This window comes from Papaver somniferum, unplaced genomic scaffold (genome assembly GCF_003573695.1).
Source record: "Papaver somniferum cultivar HN1 unplaced genomic scaffold, ASM357369v1 unplaced-scaffold_128, whole genome shotgun sequence".
Classification (NCBI taxonomy): Eukaryota; Viridiplantae; Streptophyta; class Magnoliopsida; order Ranunculales; family Papaveraceae; genus Papaver; species Papaver somniferum.
The window spans coordinates 14,688,342-14,712,642 of record NW_020621936.1 but is presented as its reverse complement, the minus strand read 5'-3'; the positions used below and the strand labels follow the sequence as shown (position 1 = coordinate 14,712,642).

Sequence of the window (24,301 nt, the reverse complement as noted above, 5' to 3'; positions counted from 1 at the left end):
GCCTTTTTGGGAAGACCATACTGTTGAAGAGCAAGCCAATGCTCTTTATAACAACACTATATTCGATAACCGTCAGAAGTTTGACCCTTATTCAGAAACCTATAACCCTGGCTGGAGAAACCATCCCAACCTTTCTTGGTCTAAGGGCCAGAATCAAGGTCAGTCTAGTAACTCTCAAGCTCTCCCAGGTTTTGGCTATCCTAAGAATCCTTCAGCCCCGGCACAGTTTCAGAACCCTTCAGATAAGAAGATTATGAGTTTAGAAGAGTCTCTTGCTTTGTTAACTCGTAACACTATGTAGTTTCAGCAATCTGTTGCTCAAGGTATAGAAGAAAATAAGAGAATAGGTCAGGCTAACTCTCAGGCTATTTCCGAGTTGAAAACCCAGGTTAGTCATATAAATGAGTCTTTGAGGGAAAAAGGTAAGTTTCCTAGTCAAACTCAACCCAATCCTAAAGCAGAGAAATCGTACAATCATGTGAACTCTATTACAACCCTTAGGAGTGGAAAGAAAGTTGACAATAAGGTTGTCATGCCTGATAGTGAACATGCTGTAGTTCACCCTTATGATCCAGAAAATGAGAAGACTGATAGAGTCTCCAAAGAGACCAATGAGGGTCCTGATGAGCCCGACTTTGTTCCCAGAGCCCCGTTCCCCCAGCTGCTAGTTCCGACTAAGAGGGAGTCCAACTTTAATGATATATTGGAGGTTTTTAAGCAGGTTAATATCAACTTTACATTATTAGATGCAATTAGGCAGATTCCCTCTTATGCCAAGTTCCTTAAGGACTTGTGTACGCGAAAGCGTAAGCTCAGTGTACACAGATGACACTTCAGTTTGCTGATAGGTCCGTTAAAATTCCTCGTGGTGTGATCGAGGATGTTCTCATAGAGGTCGACAAGTTTATATATCCGGTGGATTTTGTTATCCTAGATACCCAACCTATCCCTGACCCAGAGAACCAAATACTAGTGATTTTAGGTCTCCCGTTTTTAGCTACATCCAATGCGATCATTAACTGTCGAAATGGTATTATGAATTTGTATTTTGGTAATATGACTATTGAGATGAACATTTTTAATATTAGTAAGCTACCCCCTGAACTAGATGACTCGAATATAGAAGAGGTGAACATGATAGGAACATTAGTCGAGGAGTCATTACCAAACACTTTGTTAGAAGATCCATTAGAGAAATTTCTAGCTCACTTTGGGATTGATTTTGATGATGATAAGGTGATTAATGAGGTGAATGCTTTGTTAGATTCAACCCCTTTGTTAGATACTAGTAATGGATGGAAACCTAAGTTCGAACCACTACCAGTTTCTAAGTTTACCCTAGTTCCTTCTTTAGAAGAGCCTCCTAAGTTGGACCTAAAACCATTGCCAGATACCCTGAAGTATGTGTTTTTAGGCCCTTCTGAGACTTTACATGTGATTGTTTCTTCCGACTTGGATAGAGATCAGGAAAGTAGGCTAGTAATCGTCCTTCAAAACAACAAGGAAGCTTTAGGGTGGACCATAGCAGACATTAAGGGTATAAGTCCTACTGTTTGTATGCATCAGATCTATTTATAGGAAGACACCAAACCTTCTAGGGAGATGCAACGTCGACTAAACCCCAATATGAAAGAAGTAGTTCGAACTGAGGTTCTTAAGCTATTAGATGCAGGCATTATCTACCCTATTTCAGACATTAAGTGGGTCAGCCCCGTTCAGGTTGTTCCCAAGAAATATGGTATTATTGTAGTCCAGAATGATAACAATGAGTTAATCCCGACCCGAGTGACCACGGGTTGGCGTGTTTGTATTGACTATAGGAAATTGAACAAGGTCACTAGGAAGGACCACTTTCCCCTTCCCTTCATCGACCAGATGCTAGAGAGATTAGCTGGACATAATCACTACTGCTTTTTAGATGGCTACTCTGGATATAATCAGATCGTTATTTCCCCAGAAGACCAGGAGAAAACCACTTTTACCTGTCCCTTTGGTACCTTTGCGTATAGACGCATGCCTTTCGGGCTATGTAATGCCCCTGCGACTTTTCAGCGTTGCATGATGAGCATATTTTCTAACATGGTAGAACGGTTCTTAGAGGTCTTTATGGATGATTTTTCAGTGTTTGGTTCGTCTTTCGATGAGTGCTTGCATCATTTGTCATTAGTTTTGACTAGGTGTAAGGAAAAGAATTTAGTGCTTAATTGGGAGAAATGTCACTTTATGGTTCGTTCAGGAATTGTTCTAGGGAATATTGTATCTTCAAAGGGTATAGAGGTAGATAGAGCCAAAGTTGACCTTATTAAAACTTTACCGGTCCCAAAAACCGTAAGAGATATTAGGTCATTCTTAGGGCATGCTGGTTTTTATCGTCGTTTCATTAAGGATTTTAGCTTGATGTCTAGACCTCTTTGCAATTTGCTTGCAAAAGATGTTATGTTTGTCTTTGATGATGCTTGTTTAGAGGCTTTTGAGAAGCTTAAGTCATTACTCACTACCGCCCCCATAGTCCAGGCACCCAACTGGAACCTACCCTTTGAGTTCATGTGTGATGCTTCAGATTATGCTATTGGTGTTGTGCTAGGTCAGCGAGAAAATAAGTTAATTCATGTGATTTACTATGCTAGCAAAACTCTGAATGATGCCCAGTTGAACTATACCACTACCGAGAAGGAACTATTAGCCATTGTGTTTGCCTTAGACAAGTTTAGACCCTATCTCTTAGGTTCTAAGATTATCATATATATTGATCATGCTGCTTTAAAATATTTTGTCTAAGAAGGATACTAAACCTAGATTGATTAGGTGGATTCTGTTGTTGCAAGAGTTTTCTCCAGACATTAGAGACAAAAAGGGTGCCGAAAATGTTGTAGCAGATCACTTGTCTAGGCTAGTTGTTAGTTCCCCAGATGATTCCCTTCCTATAAGGGATAGCTTTCCTGATGAACAATTGTTCTTTGTTACCCAATTACCTTGGTATGCGAATATAGTGAACTATCTTGTTACTGGTCGAATGCCCCAACATTGGGGTAAACAAGATCGTTCTAGATTTTTAGCTGAGGTTAAGCACTTCTTTTGGGATGATCCTTATTTGTTTAAGTATTGTCCAGACCAGATTATTAGGAGATGTATACCTGAGAGTGACCAGTCCAGTATTATTTCCTTTTGTCATGATCATGCTTGTGGGGGTCACTTTAGTGCTAAGAAAACTGCTGCTAAGATATTGCAGTGTGGATTCTATTGGCCTTCGTTGTTTAAAGACTCCCACAGTTACTGCGTTACTTGTGAACGATGCCAGAAATTAGGAACCATTTCCCGTAGGAACATGATGCCCTTGAACCCTATTTTAATTGTTGAGGTCTTTGATGTGTGGGGTATTGACTTTATGGGTCCGTTTCCTAATTCTTTTGGTAACCTATACATCCTTGTCGCCGTAGACTATGTCTCTAAGTGGATTGAGGCGGTTGCGTGTAAAACCAATGACCATAGGGTTGTGATTGAGTTCTTGAAAAATAATATACTTACACGTTTTGGTACACCACGAGCTATAATTAGTGATGGAGGGTCGCACTTTTGTAATGGGCCTTTTAAGCTTCTGATGAAGAAATATGGTATTACACATAAGATAGCTACCCCGTATCATCCACAGACTAGTGGTCAGGTAGAGGTTTCCAATAGGGAGATAAAACGTATATTAGAGAAAACAGTTAATCCTAATCGGAAAGACTGGTCGTCTAGGCTTACTGATGCCTTATGGGCTTACCGTACTGCGTTTAAGATCCCCATTGGAATGTCGCCTTATCGGCTTGTTTATGGCAAGGCATGTCACTTACCTGTTGAGTTAGAACATAGAGCTTATTGGGCTGTTAAGCAGCTAAATTTTTCACTTGACGAGGCAGGAGCCCATAGGAAACTCCAGCTCAATGAGTTGGACGAGATTCGTATAGATGCTTACGATAGTGCGAAGGAGTATAAGAAAATGAAACTTGTGCATGATAGAAACATTTTACGGAAGTCATTTTCTCCAGGTCAAAAAGTTCTTCTGTATGATACCCGCTTGCATCTTTTCCCTGGGAAGTTACGTTCTCGGTGGACGGGTCCTTTTATTGTTCGCACTGTTTTTCCTCATGGAGTTGAGATCGAGACACCGGATGGTAGTAGTTCTTCGAAGGTTAACGGTCAGAGATTGAAACCCTTTTTAGAGCCCTTTCCTACAGGTGATGTTGAGGAGGTCCCTCTGGAGGACCCTGTTTACCCTTGATTGACCATCGAGGCAGTTGTATGTTGTATATTAGTTTTTGATTTTCTTCACCCAGGTACTATCTTTCCAACTTCTCCTCGTGTTATTTTACTTTTGGTACTGCTCTTTAATTAGAAACATTGAGGACAATGTTAGATTTAAGTTTGGGGGGGGGGAAGAAACTTTTGTTAGCTTTTAGTTGCAATAAATAAACTCCAGAGCCTAGAAATTTATGCGTATTCAGGATGGCACTAACTAATCTAAGTGGATGGAAGCATCTTGGTTGTAGGAGTTGAGGAACCAATCTGATTAGATGGAAACATATAGAGTCTATTCATAAAAGCACAGAGCTCAGGTGTTAGAAATAACATGATAGTTGCACCATATCTCGTTGAGTCCTTTTCATTTTTTTTTATTTTTTTTTCATTTTAAACTATGTTTCTCTAAGTGATTAGGTGGGGCACACGATTCAAGTTGTTACCACTGCTAGGGTGAATTAGAGTGACTGAGTTACTAAAAAAAAAAAAGACCGGACCAGTTAGACCAATCGGAATAAGTATTAACACTTGGATAGCAATATGCGTGTGTTCTCCCTGTTTCCGTCGCCTAAGCAAGCGTGGAATGCAGGACCCGTGGGAACTATCGTGTAATCTGCTGACAAGAGCATGCGCTTGGATCAAAAAGATCTATTCATGCCGTTAAGTTAAAAAAAATGGTTATTGTTCTGTAGTCAACTGCTGGTTCCCTTGTATTTGCCAGTTTGTTGATCTAGATTTAAGTTATTGACCACTGGTTCCCTTGTATATGCCAGTTGTGTTGATATTAGTCAGACCGGTATCTCAGTCCATTAGGATAGGTTCATTCTGGCAGTGGCCTTCAGACAGATATGTGAAACATCGATCATTTGGTAACATCAAAACCATCTACATTTTTCTATTTCCATCTCCTTTTTCTATCCATATGATTAGTTTGACTCCGAATATGATGTCCATAGTGCAACTATCTGAGTAGAGCTCTGTCACTTTATATGAATTTTAGTATGCTTGAGTGTAAACTCGTGTACAACAATTGGAATTTCGCATCAGGGTACTTCCTCCTGTAGTCAGTGATTGTAAGCCAACCAAGGAGATTCTTTAGTGCCTTCCAAGGTTCGTTGTAGATAGCTAGGGTCTGGAGTAAAGGTTTTGTGGGTACACCTCTGGTAAACCCTCCGGAGACAACACTCCTCCAGTAGGTCCACCTAGTGGTTTAACGCTTGCTGCACATGCTAAGTATCATTTTACTTTCTAGATTAGATTTGCTCGAGGACTAGCAAATAATAAGTTTGGGGTATTTGATAGACACATTTTTGTGTCTAATTTGTCCTCAATGTTCGTATTGTTGGAACTCTATTTTTGTACTAATATTGTGTTTTTATGTATTTTTAGGAAATAAACATTTTTGGAAAATTCGGCTCGAAAAGTTGATTTTGGCACCCGGAGGACAAGTGTTATTCGGACTCTCGCTTTTGGATAAGGGGTAACCTAATTACTAAGGGGCACCCCCAAGGCATCTGCTATTCGCACCCCAGTTCAGGATAGGGGCATATCATCTTCAACATTCAAATTCGTGTTTTGGCGGGAAAACCATTTTCACTCCTGACAGATTTTCAATCAGCAAAATGAAGGTGTTCTAGTGTGATTCAATCGCTGAAAATTGGTGAGAAGTTGTGATTTAACATGGAAAAGATTTTGTGAGTGTTCTATTAGCTCAAATTTGGCTAGAATTGGCTAGCCAATTCACGGGCTCAAAACAGGTAAAACACATGCAGAACAGTTTCTCTACAACTTCTGGAAGATTTTGTGTGTTCTGCTCGTGTTTCATGCATCGAGCAACCTGTTGGAGCATGTGTAATCGAATTGGAGCGTGCTAGACCAGAGAAAACGCGTGAAAAGCTAAAACAGGAAAGAAAATATCCGAAAATATTTTCTTTCACTGCCGAGGATTTGTGGAGTTATGGAGGAGATTCGATGCATGCTTCGGGTTTAAATAGAGTCCTTGGAGGTCAGAGAAAGATTGAGGAAGTTTAGGGAGAATTTGGGAGAGATTTAGAGACGTAAAAATCAAAGAACCAGACGCTGTGAAGAAAGTTTCTGCTGCTGCTGGAACTGAAGAACACGAAGAACAATAGACGAGGCAGGAAAGTCGTTAAAAACTGTCGCTTTATTGCGACACTTTTCCACTCCTTTCCGCGACTGAGTCGTTGTACCAACAACACTATCTCTGTGTCGTTGATTCTGGACGCCTTTTGTGGGTCGCATAATCCTGTTTTATACTATTTACTTATCTTTCTCTTCATTGTAAAACACTTTTGAGCATCAATGAAGTCTTTTGAGTATTTTTCCAACATGATGAGAGGCTAAATACCTGGTGACTTAGGCGACGGAGGAGCTATTCACTCATGTTTGATTGGTAAATTCTTTTTATAATTTCTTAATTATTTATTTTATTTAATTCACTTGGATCAATAAAAAAAGAGATAAAAAGGGTTTTCTTAATTAGTTGTGAATCAGTTTGATGTTTTATGCTTAGAATTAATTCTTTGATAAATCATGCTTAAGGATTACAATTTAATATTTGGATACCTTATAGATTAATAAGTGATTTAATGGAAAAAGAGCTAGATAATAATTATGAAATATTTTTGTAACCAATCAACTTGAAGTAATAGTGAATCCGGAGCCTTAGTCCATTTTAAATCTTGATACCACTCTTTGAAAATTAATTTGCTTTATTTTTATTAAGTCTAAAATTCATTGCCTTCACAAGTCTTAAAACAACCCTTTTATCACTATCTACAACAACTTTGAAATCACATCACCTGCTAGGACTGTTCTTACACAAACTATTTTAGGATCAATAGCTACTCATCAGATGAGTGTTTTTCCTATGCCTAAGAAACTTACTGATAGGATGGATGGTATACAAAGAATATTTTGGTGGGGTAAGAACATCAATACTAGAGGGTTGTTTTTAAGAATTGGTCTATTGTTGCTAACTCTAAATGCAGAGGTGGTCTCAACATCAGACAAACTGCTATTTTTAATCAAGCTCTCTTAGCAAAACTAGCTTGGAGGATGCTCTAGGATCCTACTGCTCTTTGGGTCAAAATTTTAATGCATAAATACTTTCCTAACTGTTTTCCTCTTTCTGATGAAGTTAGTGAAAATGGTAGCTGGATTTGGAGAGGTATCTGCAAAGGTTTGAAAATTGTTAAACAACATTATTGTTGGGAGCTAGCTGATGGAAAGGATATCAATATTTGGAAGGACAAGTGGATTCATGGGTGTCAGAATCTAGTCCCTTCTACTAATTGGTCTTCTAATATGGTTCATGTTTCTCAACTTATAGATCAAGATACTAAATCTTGGAATTTAAGTATGCTTAACACTCTTTTTCCAGCTGAAACAGTTAATCAGATATGTAGGATTAGAATTCCTATGTTAGGGAAAGATAGAATTAGGTGGACAAAAACTAGAAATGGAACATTCACAGTTAAATCTGCTTATAACACTCTTTTGGATGAGGTCTCAGCTAGTAACACTAGTAGTAACACTAGCTTTATATGGAAAAGATTATGGAGCATGAAACTGCCTCCTAAAGTTCTCCACTTACTTTGGAGAATTCTACAGGATTGTTTATCCACTAGAGATAAAATAGTCAGGCATGTTCACAATATAGATGACATTTTTCCTCTTTGTGGTAGAGAAAAAAAAATGTTGAGCATTTGTTTCTTCAATGCTCTATTGTCCAGAGAATTTGGTTTGATATGGATGCTACTGTCCTTGTTAGTGTAGGCAATAAGAATTTGGTTTCTTGGCTTACTGATATGTTTGTCTCTAATAATTTTTATGTTGATTCTGTGCAGGTGAAAATTAGATTTATAAGTTGCATTCTGTGGAATGTATGGAAACTCAGATGCTCCATAATCTTTGACAGCATGCAATTTAGACCTGTTGAATTCATTCATAATGTGAATTGTTTTATCTTTGACATAGAGAGAAATATTTGTCATGTATAGGCACCTAGTGCTAGTACACTTTCAAACCTGAAGTGGACTGTACCTTCACATAATGTTGTTAAAGTGAACTTTGATGTATCTTTTATAAGTAAGGATCTACCTATGGGAATGGGACTAATTGCTCGCAATTCTGCAGGGGCATTCCTTGGAGCAAAGGGGACTACAGATACAACAATAGATGAGGAACAAGGGGAAGCGATTGCGGCACTGGAAGCGATCAAATGGGCAGATCGGAGGAATATTTCTGATCTGCATCTGGAAGGGGATAACAAGAATGTAGTGGATGCTATCAATGGAAGAACTGGAGGGATTAAATGGACAACTAACAATGTTATTCTGGAATGTTTGAATTTACTTAGAGTTTTTAATAATTGGAAATGCTCTCATGTTAAAAGAGAAGCAAATAGTGTAGCTGATGATATTGCAAAATATGCAAGAATCAACAAAAACACTAAATGGAATATTTCTCCTCCGGATTTTATCTTAGGCTAACTGGAGATAGACAATGTAACCATCTAAATCCATAAATAAATTCTTTTTCCTATCAAAAAAAAAAAATCTAGATAAAAAGTATATCAAAGAGTTTATATCTCAATTTCTCGATTTGATATATACTCAAGCAAATAGAAATCTGCTAGTCTTTATCAGATACTAGAGAGATAACTTGGATGGTACCAAATACCAATATCCAAGTGTCAATCAATTTAAATCAACAACCAAAAGGTTAGATATTCTAATTGATTGAACAACGCACAACCTGTGATATTTCAATTATATAACAAAATATAACAAGGAAAATAAATAACACAGACACCAGAATTTTGTTAACGAGGAAACCGCAAATGCAGAAAAACCCCGAGACTAGTCCAGATTGAACACACACTGTATTAAGCCGCTACAGACACTAGCCTAATCCAAATTAACTTCGGTCTGGACTGTAGTTGAACCCCAATCAATGTCACACTGATCCAAGGTCCAGTTATGCTCCTACGTCTCTGATCCCAGCAGGATACTACATACTTCATTCCCTTAGCTGATCTCACCCACAAAGAGTTGCTACGACCCAAAGTCGAAGACTTTAATAAACAAATATGTATCACACAGAAAAGTCTACGGTAATAGATAAATCCGTCTCCCACGAATATACCTACGAGTTTTGTTCCGTCTTTTGATAAATCAAGGTGAATAGGAACCAATTGATAAACCAGACTTATATTCCCGAAGAACAGCCTAGTATTACCAATCACCTCACAATAATCTTAATCGACGCGACGGAAAAATATATTGAGGAATCACAAACGATGAGACGAAGTGTTTGTGATTTCTTTTATATCTTGCCTATCGGAGATATCAATCTCAATCCAATTATTAAAATTGTACTCGTACGATAGAAACATCAAGATCAGATCACACAACTACAAGAAAGTAGTATCGGTCTGGCTTCACAATCCCAATGAAGTCTTTAAGTTGTTAACCTGGTTTAGAAGAAGAAACCAAAGGTTAAAGGAGAATCGACTCTAGCTTATCACAACTAGTATCACACATAAGGTGTTGGGATTAGGTTTCCCAGTTGCTAGAGTTCTCCCTTATATAGTCTTTCAAATCAGGGTTTGCAATCAATGTTAGCTTGGTAACAAAGCTTTCAATATTCACCATTAGATGAAAACCTGATTAGATTCAAGCTAATATCTTTCAACCGTTAGATCGAAAACTAGCTTGTTACACACAAATGAAATGCACGTTTCTAGGCTTGTGTAACCGTACCCAAACTTTTACATTTGTTGGTTCAACAATAGTCAACCAAATGGTTATACATATGATCACTTTCATATCAACCATATTCTTCTTCACCATAACTAGTTCAAGTGACTCAAATGAACTAGTTAGAGAGTTATTCATTGCAAGGAAATCTTATGTAACTACACAAGATACAATTGAAGCAAAAACGATTTGATTCACTCGAATCGGTTCATGAACTATATAGCCACGGTTTGCAATTTGCATTCCTTAGTTTATATAAGAATAAGTTCACAAACATCATTTTAGATATAACCTACTCAAGTTCGCGGACTGGGTTCGCGGACTTAAGTTCCCGGACGGAGTTCACAAACTCCAGCAGAATTTCTCGAGACGAGAATTTCCTCCAGTTCGCGGACTGAGCTCACGCCACCATTCTGGTTCTCTTGATCAACAAAGTTCACAAACTTCGGTTCAAAAATAAGTACTTATACATATATGTGTTTCCACAATAGTGCTTATATCCTCCAATGGTTATATAATCTAAACTCTCATTTCAATCATTGAAACATTCTTAGAGGACGTTGATATTTTATAATTGTTATTCACAAACTATTTTTCGTCAAAGTAAGCAATTTTCAAAGTGATTGAAACTTGTCATGACTTTTGTCACTAGGTAAAGATGAACTTGGTTAAAGCGAAAGCTTACCAACACATATTTCGAGAAATAGATAGACGAGATAAACTCGGCTCAAAATAGAAAATGTATATAATCTAAGTCTATATAGCAAAAAGACTTTTTGTCTCACGATAGGAGATAAATAGACTTTTGAGTGATAGATAAGTTCAAGTCTCCACATACCTTTTATTCGATGAATATCCACCGGTTCCTTGAGTAGTCCTTCGTCTTGTATGATGATTTCCATGGAGTTCTTGAGCTCAACTACACTTTCTATCCTAGTCCGAGACCTTGCTATAGTAGACTAGAAATCAAGACTTATAGTTTTGATCACTAACATTGACAAACATGCTTGAGATAGCAACACATGCGAGTTCGACCGAGCAATGCTCTAACAATCTCCCCCTTTGTCAATTTTAGTGACAAAACTATCAATACATATGGAATACAAGAAAATAAATAACTTAACTTTTGTAGATCCTATTCCACATGTCTAATCTTCAATATTACTTGAAATTTTCGTCACTTCCAAGTACTCCAATGATCCCAAAGGTTGTAAATTCAGCATCATCGTTGTTGAAAATCCGTAGCTATAACAACGAGAAAACAAGAGTTCTCAATCATTGTTATACAATGTCATAGTATCATTACACAGCGTCAAAGTTCAATTGTATCACAACTTCAACAATAATACTATGGTGATATGTATCACTCCCCCTTAGTCAATACTCCATCTCACATGGAAACCACTCCCCCTTACATAATGATCTGAAAACCATATGTATTTGTAGTGTTAACTACATATTAATTCTCCCCCTTTTTGTCAATAAAATTGGCAAAGGTACAAGAACGAGATCCTCATGAAAATTTCCGAGAGAGATATTTCATGACCAAAAGAAAGAAACATATATCATCTTATTTAGATACAATCATAAAGCCGAAGCTAAATGCATTCATCAAGGAGTTTATAAAGATACAAGATAACCCCTATAATATTCCATAGCCGCACTCCCCACAAAGATTTGGCAATTAAGCACAAGTTCAATTAAGAACTCTCCTCCATAAAATGTCATTCCCAAAGGAATAACAAGAGCGACCTTAATTTCGAAAGAAAAGAAGGATTTCTTTGGACATAACAAATCACATACGAGTATGAATTTGAATCCAAAATACTCAATTAAATTAACCACAAGAAAACCCGTGATTAATTTAATCGAAAATTCTCAACATAAGTGAACTTATGGAGACTCAAAAAATACAATTAGATTAATCACAAGAGAACCTATAATTAATCTAATCGAAATACACAATCAAACTAATCACAAAAGTAATCAATTTAATTGGCCATGCTCATCATAAGAAAACTTACGGAGAAACAACTAAATAACCAAACAAGATGATTAATTTAGTTGAATATGCTCGACAAAAAGTATCTCGCGGAACAACAACTAAGCTAATCATGAGAATAATCAACTTGGTCGTTTAGTGCTCAACATAAGACACTTTACGGAGCCTCACAGTAATACATAAAATATGGATCAGGGAAGATCAATACTGCGGAATACACAAGGATTCATTCTATTTTCCATCACTATTCGCATAACGACATTCAATATACATAATCCTTGCAAACAAAAGATTTTAACCTATCTTCCATCAATAATTGACATAATAGGTTTAAATTTTGTATTTGTCAAATGTCCATTCATTATTTTATCAATATATGCATATCGTCATACGAAAGACTTTACTTTTGACAAGATATGGGACATTCAAGTTCACGGACGCAAACACACATATCCCATAAACAATTGCAATATATAAAACCATAAAGATTAAACTTGCAAAAATCATATACCAAACAATTTAGAATTTAAACATAAACCTAAAACACATGAAGATGAAAATATTGGACATAACTATGTGTAATCACAATAATGTCTATTCCAAACTCTAGTAATCCTTCTCAAAAATAAGAATAAATTCTCATAAGAAGTTTCCTAGGCAACAAGACAAATTCGTAATGCACATACAAGATGATTTGTCCTTATAGGGTAGAATCAATCTTTTTCGCATGGATTTACACCGATAATAGCTACCAAAGGCGTATAAAAAGATTTTCTTAACAAAGAAGAACATACAAAGTCAATAACGACTATGCACCATAGTTCACAAAGGATTCCATAGCACTGCGTACTACTTTCCATTCTTGAACTTCCTTCTTTGTGATTCACCAACAAAATTCTTGTAAAATCTACGATGAGCTTAGAAGAGTAGTACTCCAAGAATACAAGTGCCCAAGTCCAAGAGAAGTGGAACAAGTGCAACGAAACGGATCAAAACACTCAAAAACAAGAGACGGGACAAATAACTCATCCAAATTCATAAATTATCATCTCCATTTTGAAGATAAATCAAATAGGAAGAGAATGCAAAAAGAATGAGGTCATTCCGAGTTCGGACGAAGAAATTACGGCCAAAACAAGTTTACCGAATATCGACGTCTACAGGCAAGTATGATACGGGTTTGCAGACGAATTTTCATGACTTGGAGCAGTTTTCAAACTGGGTATACGAACTTAAACCCCTGGATTTTGATTTTAAATGATGGTATGCATACTTGGTATGTGTACCATGAAGTCCAAACATCCTGAATTATTATTTTCAAACCTAAACATGTAAGAACCTTAAACACAGATCAAGTTAGGTAGAAAAGAACGATAAGAAAGGTATGTGAATCGTTATAAGTTCTCTAAGAAAATAAAAGCACAAATCTTTCTCAAGTTTATATACATGCCTTTTTAGATGAATCCAGTTGAATTCTATAGCCTTACCAAACATAATCTGTGCGCCCCAATTTTCGTGCTTCCCTCACCGTATACATAACAGGGAATTCCTTGGTGAGGATACACTTACAACACACTCAAGTTGTGTTGAGGTGAACAATGTCTTGCTCACCACAAGTGACTTTTGTATTATCATGAAAGAGATCACTTTTAGAACCTTTCACATCCAAATCCATCTTTCCAAAGAACTCTTTAAGTTCCAACATCATGGATATTGCCTTCTCCATAGTCATGGAATTTTTTGGGAGATAATTCCTTTTCACACTCAAAGTGTCATTGAATTTCTTTGGAACCCACTTATGAATGCGTTTAGAAACAACCGGAACCTTCTTCCCGTTACTCTCTTCAAGATTTCTCGAAAGAGGATTGGATTGACTATTCTTTTGCAAGTTAGTCTTTCTCCAACTGGGAACATCGGATCCTGTCTTCGTCTTTACGAAGTTATCCTTTTGATAACCATTACGATTGTGATAAGGATTCGTATGACTTTTATAGGCAAGAATAGGTTTATCACAGCACTGATTCCTTTGCCTAAAGGTTGGACAGTTACCACCTGTAGCATTAAGGGGATTAGCCTTAACATATGATCTTGGTTTCACAACTTCTTGTGATGCCCAAACAAGAACATCATGAATTTTCTCATTCCTTATACGGAAACAACATCTCCTTTCCAGGTGACCTTTATTCCGCAATAGTGGCAAATATAAGGAATGTTCTTACCTCGATCCGTATGTGCTGACTTTGGAGGTTGATATACTTTTCCCTTTCGAACCTTAACTGCCGGTGAAGGTATTTCACTTTTTCCATCAGTGGAAACCTTTTGTTGAGAAGAATCACTAGCCTTGACAAATTTTACCTCTTTGCTAATACTTGGAGCATCTATTCCCTTATAGCCCAATCCTCGTGTATCACGATGATTTTTACTTGCTCCTAGCATAGTGATTAATTTGCTTGAACTAGTATTGAGCTTTTTCAAGTCATCTTCCAACATCTTGATTTTATCAAGAGCAGCAGCTAAATCAGCCTCAAGGCGTTTTTCTCGTGCGAGACAAGCACTTTCTCTGTCATCAAGACTAATTTGTTGAGAGTTAAACCTTGTTTTAGATTCTGCAAGTTTCTCTTCCAACAAAAAGTAATTTTGATAAAGATTATCACATTCAAGTGACTTCATACGTAGGTTTTCCTCAGAATCCTTGAGGATCGATTCGTTAGAACGATTCGAAAAATAAACACCTGCGTAACATCTTCTCAATTTCTTGTTTTCTCGACAGAGAGGAGTCAGAAGAGGTGAGACATGAGAAGTTGTAATCTTCTTCATATTCCACGAATCCAAAAACTTAACATACTCTGAGACTTCCTCATCAAAATCTCTATTAATATTCGAATCACCTCCATCATAAAGTTCATCCAACTGTTCTTCTAGGAGAGTTTCCCAATCAACAGTTTTTACATCAACAGAATGTTTAGATATTGACTTAGTTGTGACAGTTCTCTCAGGTGAATCCAAGCTTTTAGAATCATCTGGTAATTTCTGAACTGGTACGTTATTAGAGATAGACTCGTCCATAATCAGATTGCTACAAACACATACTTATAAGGTCTTTAACGCGTTTTCCTGCTCTGATACCAATTGAAAAGTGGGGGTACAACAACCACACCCAATATTTCGCTTAGCAACCATATGGACAAACTCCAATATACTTTCTAGAGAATCAACTACACAGTCAGACTCAATCTAAATAAAAAGTATATCAAAGAGTTTTTATCTCAATCTCTCAATTTGATATATACTCAAGCAAATAGAAATCTGCGAGTCTTTATCAAATACTAGAGAGATAACTTGGATGGTACCAAAGACCAATATCCAAGTGTCAATCAATTTAAATCAACAACCAAAAGGTCGGATATTCTAATTGATTGAACAACGCAAAACCTGTGATATTTCGATTATATAACAAAATATAATGCGGAAAAGAAATAACACAGACACCAGAATTTTGTTAACGAGGAAACTGCAAATGCAGAAAAACCCCAGGACCTAGTCCAGATTGAACAGACACTGTATTAAGCTGCTACAGATACTAGCCTACTCCAAATTAACTTCGTTCTAGACTGTAGTTGAACCCCAATCAATCTCACACCGATCCAAGGTCCAGCTATGCTCCTATGTCTCTGATCCCAGCAGGATACTACGTACTTGATTCCCTTAGTTGATCTCACCCACAACTAAGAGTTGCTACGACCCAAAGTCGAAGACTTTAATAAACAAATCCGTATCACACAGAAAATTCTACGGTAATAGATAAATCCGTCTCCCACGAATATACCTACGAGTTTTGTTCCGTATTTTGATAAATCAAGGTGAACATGAACTAATAGATAAATTATACTTATATTCTCGAAGAACAGCCTAGTATTATCAATCACTTCACAATATTCTTAATCGACGCAGCGTAAAAAGATATTGTGGAATCACAAACGATGATACGAAGTGTTTGTTATTTCTTTTATCTTGCCTATCCGAGATATCAATCTCAAGCCAGTTATTACAATTGTACTTGTACAATAGAAACAACAAGATCAGATCACACAACTATAAGAAAGTAGTATCGGTCTGGCTTCACAATCCCAATGAAGTCTTCAAGTCGTTAACTTGGTTTAGAAGAAGAAACTAAAGGTTAAAGGAGAATCGAATCTAGCTTAGCACAACTAGTATCACACAGAAGGTGTGGGGATTAGGTTTCCCAGTTGCTAGAGTTCTCCCTTATATAGTCTTTCAAATCAGGGTTTGGAATCAATGTTAGCTTGGTAACAAAGCATTTAATATTCACTGTTAGATGAAAACCTGATTAGATTCAAGCTAATATCTTTCAACCATTAGATCAAAAACTAGCTTGTTACACACAAATGAAATGCACGTTTCTAGGATTGTGTAACCGTACCCAAACTTGTACATTTGTTGGTTCAACAATAGTCAACCAAATGGTTAGCCATATGATCACTTTCATATCAACCATATTCTTTTTCACCATAACTAGTTCAAGTGACTCAAATGAACTAGTTAGAGAGTTGTTCAATTGCAAGGAAATCTTATGTAACTACACAAGACACAATTGAAGCAAAAACGATTTGATTCACTCGAATCGGTTCATGAACTATATATCCATGGTTTGCAATTTGCATTCCTTAGTTTATATAAGAATAAGTTCACAAACATCGTTTTTAGATATAACCTACTCAAGTTCGTGGACTGGGTTCGCGGACTTAAGTTTCCAGACGGAGTTCGCAAACTCCAGCAGAATTTTTCGGGACGAGAACTTCCGCCAGTTCGCGGACTTGGCGAACGCCACCGTTCTGGTTCTCTTGATCAACAAAGTTCGCAAACTTCGGTTCAAGGAATAAGAACTTAAACATATATGTGTTTCCACAACAATGCTTATATCTTCCAATGGTTATATAATCTAAACTCTCATTTCAATCATTGAAACATTCTTAGAGGACGTTGATATTCTATAATTGTTATTCACAAACTATTTTTCGTCAAAGTAAGCAATTTTCAAAGTGATTGAAACTTGTCATGACTTTTGTCACTAGGTAAAGATGAACTTGGTTAAAATACTGATGGGATTTCAAAGTTGTTGTTGTAGTAAATAAGATTCGAACTCTAAGACTTGTGAAGATTAAACTTAAAGATTTAAAGAAAATAATAAACAAAGGTGAGAGTTACTGGGACTAGGATTTCACCGAATTCATATCAATAGGTTTAATTATTTATTCTTCAGCAATTATAGCTCAAAAAATAAATACATGGACTCTTATTTTTTCCAAGGTAGATTCTCAAAATATCAGTTATAAATCGTAAGCATGGGACACCAAACATTTAAGCAAACATGACCCATCAAATAAAATAATAACCAATTAATCAAAATCATAATTCTATTTTAATTAGTGCAAAAGTTAAATAGAGAATAAAATAATTTCACCCATGTATGAAAATCGGATTCATCCATCGACCCAGTGTAGGGGTTTAACTCTTCATATTGTAGACACGCTCAAAATTTGAATTCATCGCTCAAAAGTGCTTACAAATGATGAAAGGGAGAAAAACCAAATAAACCAGGAATTTACAACACCTGAGAAGCGTTGCAATCCACTGTTACTGTAGATAAATAAAAAGTGTTGTAGATACTGTTCAACTGTCGCTGGAAAGCCTGTTGCAAAACCGGGAATAAACCACGGTTTATTAACGACAGGCTTTCTCAGCCTTATGTTCTTCGTGTTCTTGGAACAACAACAACAAAAATTTCTGCAACTTGATTTTCTTGACTCTCTCGTCTCTGCTAACTCCCCAAACTCTCTATATCCTGGATATATGCTCCGAAAAGTCTTTTATACTCAACAGGTGAAGAAATCTTCACAATAATTTTCGAAATATTCCGCCATAACTTCTCAGGTTTTGTCGGGGAATAATTACCTTTTCTTGCTATGTTTTTGCTTCTCACGGATATTTTTGAGGGTTCCTCACTCCAACACGTTGTTATAATTATCCCAGATCGAGTGAATCACTCTACAGACACATGCCAGTTCCCAAAGATAACAAAATATTACGAGAATATTTCCCGTACAAAACTTTCCCTATTTTCTCCCAAGTCACGCCACACTCCTATTTCTTCGAATATCAACCACATACCATCCTTGTCTAGTTATAACAGGTTGGTACCAACCAATTATATCGAGAAAATCTCACAGAACACGATCCAGTAAACTCCAGAATATTCACCACCTCTGTTTTACTTCACGTACCTTCCTCTTCCTTTTTAATCGATTCCAAACGTGTTACCGTGTAATGATTTTAGTACTAATGATAGAGATGATTGGTAGATAACTTGGATTACACCGCTACTCCGCAGAGCCGGCAGCCTTTCTTCTTTTCTTAATTCATTGATTCATTTCTCTTACAGACTCTAAGCTTAAATAGCTACACAAACTCTAAAGCCTAACCTAGGATCTAAGGCTAGTAAGAGCACAGGTGGTTTCATCTATCCCACCTATTACATTTGATAACAACACCCATTAGTAAGTTAAACACCAATACTATACCCTTTACTAAAGTCAGACATTCAATTGCTATGGGCACTCCTATCTCATAATAGGTACATGACAATACCATCCCCTTCAGAACATCCTTGTCCTCGAGGATGAGGGTAAAGAAAAAGGGCTTGTTAAGTTGGCATGGTGGAAGTTGTTGTCGCCTACTTGTCATGTACGATATGGGCCGCTCCTCTCTCATAACAGGTACTGGATGACATGTTGTTGTCCTGTGCCATGCCAACATTTCATTTGTCGAAGCACCACTAACTCTTAGGTATCTGTAGTCAGCTCTGCCCATGCAAACATGAACTTCCAATCTAATGATGATAGATGTTTCACAACGAAACTTCACGTAACCCGCCAAACCTCCTGCACTCCATAAGCCCATACGAAACAAATTGAATTCCCATTTCCAGTAATCAATCCACAACAACATCTTAACAAGTTGAATCACCGTGAGAAAACATTTATCCCCAAGGTTAAAGCATCCCCGTTTAAGGTTTTTATAAACTTCAACTCCCAGATCAAGAATCAGCTGACCCATTGCCAGCAGAATGTAATGACCATATACGGTGGTGGTGCCCCCTTAAAGTCAACCAGTAAACACCTCCTTGTGGTCATTCCCCCAAGGTAAGGATGTATATTATATTTTAAACTCCCAGTTTGAGATGCATACACACCAGCACCCCTTTCTAACATCAGCTTGTCCTCGGCTAAAATTGAATGGTGTGGCTGCACCTCCGCCTCACGTCTGGGGAGTACCACCATAAGATACTTGTACTATTCAATGTCAGGGTCAGTAATAAACAAACCCTTCTCATGCGAACTGCAATGCGCGTACATAGGTCCAGCTATTCCCAGAAAATTAACCAGGAAAATGAACTCTCCTACGCTTGTCTCCCAACAGCAAACATGGCCACAATATCCATATCGAACAATTTGGGAGTTACTACTATAAGTAACAATTTCAACCTTCTCAGTATTATGTTGCTTGAGCTCCTTAACTTCCCTCCATTCAAAATCAAGCACTGATCCTAACTCTGAGTTCCATCCGTTAAGGAAAACATGTGTACGATGTGCAGAACCTTCAGGTAAGTGTGTACTTATAGCAACAACCCTTAAAACTTCAGTAGTGTGCAAGACTCCGTTGCGCTTATTATGCTGTAAAATATAGAGAGATGGGAAAATTAATCAAACAAGCATATAGAATTACCTTAACACTCTCTTGTCGAACTTGAGCCTGATTAGCATTATAAAATTCATGTGAGGGACTTGGATAAACCAATCTCCAATTATAAACAATTGTCCTCACATTTATCAGACTCGGCAAGAGAAGCATGACTGGATGCAGAAATTTCAGTAAAGCATGTTGTGGGACATTTCCATGTGCATGTCTGCCCACAATAACCAACAAAAAGTCATCATAAAGGACCTTTGTAATAAGCTCATAAACCGACTTATCATTGTAAGGATCCATTAAAACTGACCCACCACTCCTCTTTCCTGGATCAAATACAGAATATGTAGAACCAAAGTGAAGCTGAACAAAAACACCACCATTCAAATCCCCCATAACACTAGCAGACCATTCACTGAGTAGTTCCGGTAAAAAATAACTTTTGCTCAACTGACCAACACAACTTTGAACACGTATAAGAATCTCCTTAAGAGGATAGTCGTGAAACTCAACAAAATCACTTGTTGCACTTAAAGTGTTTATCAGTTGGGAACGTCCCTCTCTAGATGATGTATAATAGGTGTTAACAAATCGATCCAACCAATTACCAAAATCAGTAAAAAATGAAGACATGTAATATAGGGGAACCTATAGTTGCAAATCAAGGAACCCATAAAGAACATACCGAAAACTCAACAATTTAAGTTGAAAAATATTCCATGAGCCCAGATATAATACTGCAATCGCTTCAAGCAAACCATACTTCAGCAACAAGATTAGAAACTGCGTGTCACCATCCGAAGTCCAGTTTCCAGTGTGATGCATCTCATGAGGTAATTTTTGAACATTCCCACAATCACTTTCATTAGGAATTGAAAGTAGCAAGATAGTACAGAGAACCTTAGCTTGATGTATCTTTTGAGCCAATAACTTGCAAGTGTCACAGTTTTCACCCTCTGTGGGAAGTAAAATTTCAATCAAATTGGCAAGCAATAAAGCGAACTGGTACGTATCTTCTAGACCAGGCTCATAAAAAATAATTGTATCCACATAGAATTTATTATCACCATCAAAACAGGAATCTCGTTCCATAAGTTCAATATATCTCCCACGATCAAAGACTCCACCAGTAAGGTTGAAATATAAGTAAGAAGCTTTATCACTAGCCAAATTTTGATTACAAACATCTTTACTCTTGAAGCTCACAATATCCAGTTGACACATCTTACCAAATAGATTATCCCCATCACCAGTATTACCATTAACAACCAATACAAAATTTTCCTTGTAATAAGCCATTACAAAGGAACAAACATTGAGTACAACTGAAGCAAAAGTAGTTACCTCCAAACACCATTCATAAGCACTCACCGAATAATAAAACACATGAATACATAGATCTCCAGGTTTCCATATGAAGAACCCATGATGAAGCTTAATTAAAGCATCGCATGGAGAAAATCCAATGAAAAATTTAAAACTCCCCAATTTAATTTGACGAATATCTAATGAGCCAAGGTGTAGGATGACAATCTCATCAAGCATTTGATCAAACAACTCATAAGCTTTATCAATACCAACTATTCTAGCCAACAAGAGAAGCCAAAACTTATTTTTGTCATTCATTTTAACAAACAATTTACTATCATCAGCATTATTACCAGTTTTCTCAATTTCCAGCACAGCTGAATTAGGAATCAAGGAATCTGATGCATACCCATGTCGTATGACCAGTTGACGAACAAAATTCTCCTTGTAGTAAGCCCACATAATGGAGCAAACATCGGGTACAATTGAACCTGAAGTAACGATATCACGAGAGAATTGACAATCACCAATAAAATCAGAAAAACCATTTCTAATTTCAAACTCTCTGCCACGATCGAATAACGCACCAGAAGAATTGATATTAATGATAAAACTATTAGAAATCGGTACTGAGTGGGTAGAGGGTAATATTACCTGTGAGAGTTTGTCACAATGAACCTCATTACTCAAAACTTGTTTAGGTTGAACATTGACCACGACAGGAAAATCTTTCTCTTCTTCAAAGAAAAACACTAGGATGAGCGATTCGAAATTGACTGTATCATCATCTTCTTCTTCAAAGAAATAAGAAGGAATAATCCACCCAATTTCATCTTCTTCTTTTTTTTGAGTTTGACATTGAAAATTTGATCCTAATGAAGAATCGTGGCTAGCTTCCGAAACTTCAGTAGCAATTGATTTAACCTCTAGAGACTCAAATTTAAGGAAAATTTGAGAAGAAATTTGAGAAACGGAAGTACAAACTAGGTCACTCACTGGATTCGGTGTTGCAGCCGATTCCGGTTGAGGTACTGCAAATCGAGAAGATAACAAATCGATGAGAGTGTCCAACTTAGTTTGAGTTTCTTTAGAAACGGAAACAAATTTTTGCACTAAATCAACAAGATTCTGCATCTGGTTCTGATGTGTAGCAGCACTACCCTCCATTGGATCTCCGTTGATTTCAGAGCACGCACGAGAACTGGATGATACCAATTGTAATGATTTTAGTACTAATGATAGAGATGATTGATAGATAACTTGGATTACACCGCTACTTCCCAGAGCCCGCCGCCTTTCTTCTTTTCTTAATTCATTGATTCATTTCTCTTACAGACTATAAGCTTAAATAGCTACACAAACTCTAAAGCCTAACCTAAGATCTACGGCTAGTAAGAGCACAGGTGGTTGCATCTAGCCCACCTATTACATTTGATAACAACACCCGTTAGTAAGTTAAACACCAATACTATACCCTTTACTAAAGTCAGACATTCAATTGCTATGGGCACTCCTCTCTCATAATAGGTACATGACATACCGTTCCTGTTTTGTTGAAACAGGATTATACCAACCCAAATCAAGCCAAGAATCTCGCCAAATAACTCCACAAATCTTCACAGAACAAGTGCAGGAAAAACCCGAGCATTCTCTCATTTTTTGTTTTGCTTCCCGACGATTATCCAACCCAAATAAATTCATTTGACCACCCATACCAGCATTTTTTGTGCCTGTCAAGTTCATCCCAATCGAAATAAGTGATTGAGTCTCATTGTAACTCCTCCAAAAATCCAACAGAACCTTACGCAGTAAACTGAAGTATTTTCCCGCCAAGAGTGAAATTCAAACGGAGAAAATGACCCCCATAATCCTGTATGGGTGTCCCTTTAGCACTTGCCTTATGGGGTGTAAATAGTAAATAAGGTGCCCCTTAGCAACTGGACGCCCGTTAGTAACTGAGGTGCCCCTTAACCAACATCGAGAGTCTGAATAACACGTGTCCTCCGGGTGCAAATAACAGTTTTTCGAGCCAATTATCCACAAGAGCTTATTCTTCCAAAAACAACTAAAACAAGTATATTAGTGATGAAATGAGTCTCAGCTAATGTATTTATGGGTGAAAATGCGTCGCACTTTCGTGCTTATCACTTACCAACACATATTTCGAGAAATAGATAGACGAGATAAACTCGGCTCGAAATAGCAAATGTGTATAATCTATGTCTATATAGCAACACGATTTTTGTCTCAAGATAGGAGATAAATAGATTTTTGAGTGATAGATAAGTTCAAGTCTCCACATACCTTTTAGTCGATGAAGATCCACCGGTTCCTTGAGTAGTCCTTCGTCTTGTATGATGATTGCCATGGAGTTCTTGAGCTCAACTACACTTTCTATCCTAGTCCGAGACCTTAGATATAGTAGACTAGAAATCAAAACTTATAGTTTTGATCACTAACATTGACAAACATGCTTGGGATAGCAACGCATGCGAGTTCGACCGAGCAATGCTCTAACACTTATAATTTGGTAAGAAATCTCTCTTCCACTTACTTAACCTATTCATTATTAATTACTTGAAGTTATTATATAATTTTATTAGTTAAGTATAGTATCTTAATTATTTTATATATTCAACCACGAGTTAGTAAAAAAAAATTGAGTTTTGGGTTGTTATTGGTTCCGATAAAATAGACGCTGCTAAAAATTTTGGAAGCCGGAGGATATAGATTTCAGAAGTAATCTATCAAAAATCAGTCTTGACGACAAAGATATTTGTTTGGTAGATAGCGGAACGACTAATATGTTGTGTTTCCACAACAAAATAACACCCAAATTAAGATAAGAGAAATCTGATTCAAGGAATCATACTTAAGAGAGAGAGAGATTTGGAAGATTAATATAAGCTAAACAATATTCATTGATTTCTTATTCAGCCGCAAACACAGTTCTTACACATTTAAAACCCTCATCAATTAAGGAGAGGAAAACCATCTATCGCTATCCTACCGGTTACAGCCGACCTCTCACACACAAGTCTAAATACACCTAGTTCTAGAGTTAAGCACCCCCACAGATTGATACGCCCAAGATAGATACACCCCAAATAATATCCTAGCAAAGGGTAGATATATGAAAATACCCCTCTCATGAAACAATCCA

The 24,301-nt window shown here is 37.1% G+C and overlaps 2 protein-coding genes across 2 annotated transcripts; one reads left to right on the top strand and one right to left on the bottom strand.

Moving 5' to 3' along the window:
• Positions 1 to 7,395: 7,395 nt before the first annotated feature.
• LOC113331933 lies at positions 7,396 to 8,792 on the top strand. The gene is made up of 3 exons (XM_026578567.1): positions 7,396 to 7,938; positions 8,034 to 8,147; positions 8,301 to 8,792. Exons 1-3 carry the CDS (start codon positions 7,396 to 7,398, stop codon positions 8,790 to 8,792), a joined length of 1,149 nt encoding a protein of 382 aa, XP_026434352.1.
• An 11,612-nt stretch (positions 8,793 to 20,404) lies between these two features.
• On the bottom strand, positions 20,405 to 22,060 carry LOC113331770. The gene is made up of 2 exons (XM_026578413.1): positions 21,793 to 22,060; positions 20,405 to 21,629 (listed from the first exon to the last, which is right to left on the bottom strand). Exon 2 carries the CDS (start codon positions 21,598 to 21,600, stop codon positions 20,479 to 20,481), a length of 1,122 nt encoding a protein of 373 aa, XP_026434198.1. The 5' UTR covers positions 21,601 to 21,629; positions 21,793 to 22,060; the 3' UTR covers positions 20,405 to 20,478.
• Between the last annotated feature and the right edge of the window lie 2,241 nt (positions 22,061 to 24,301).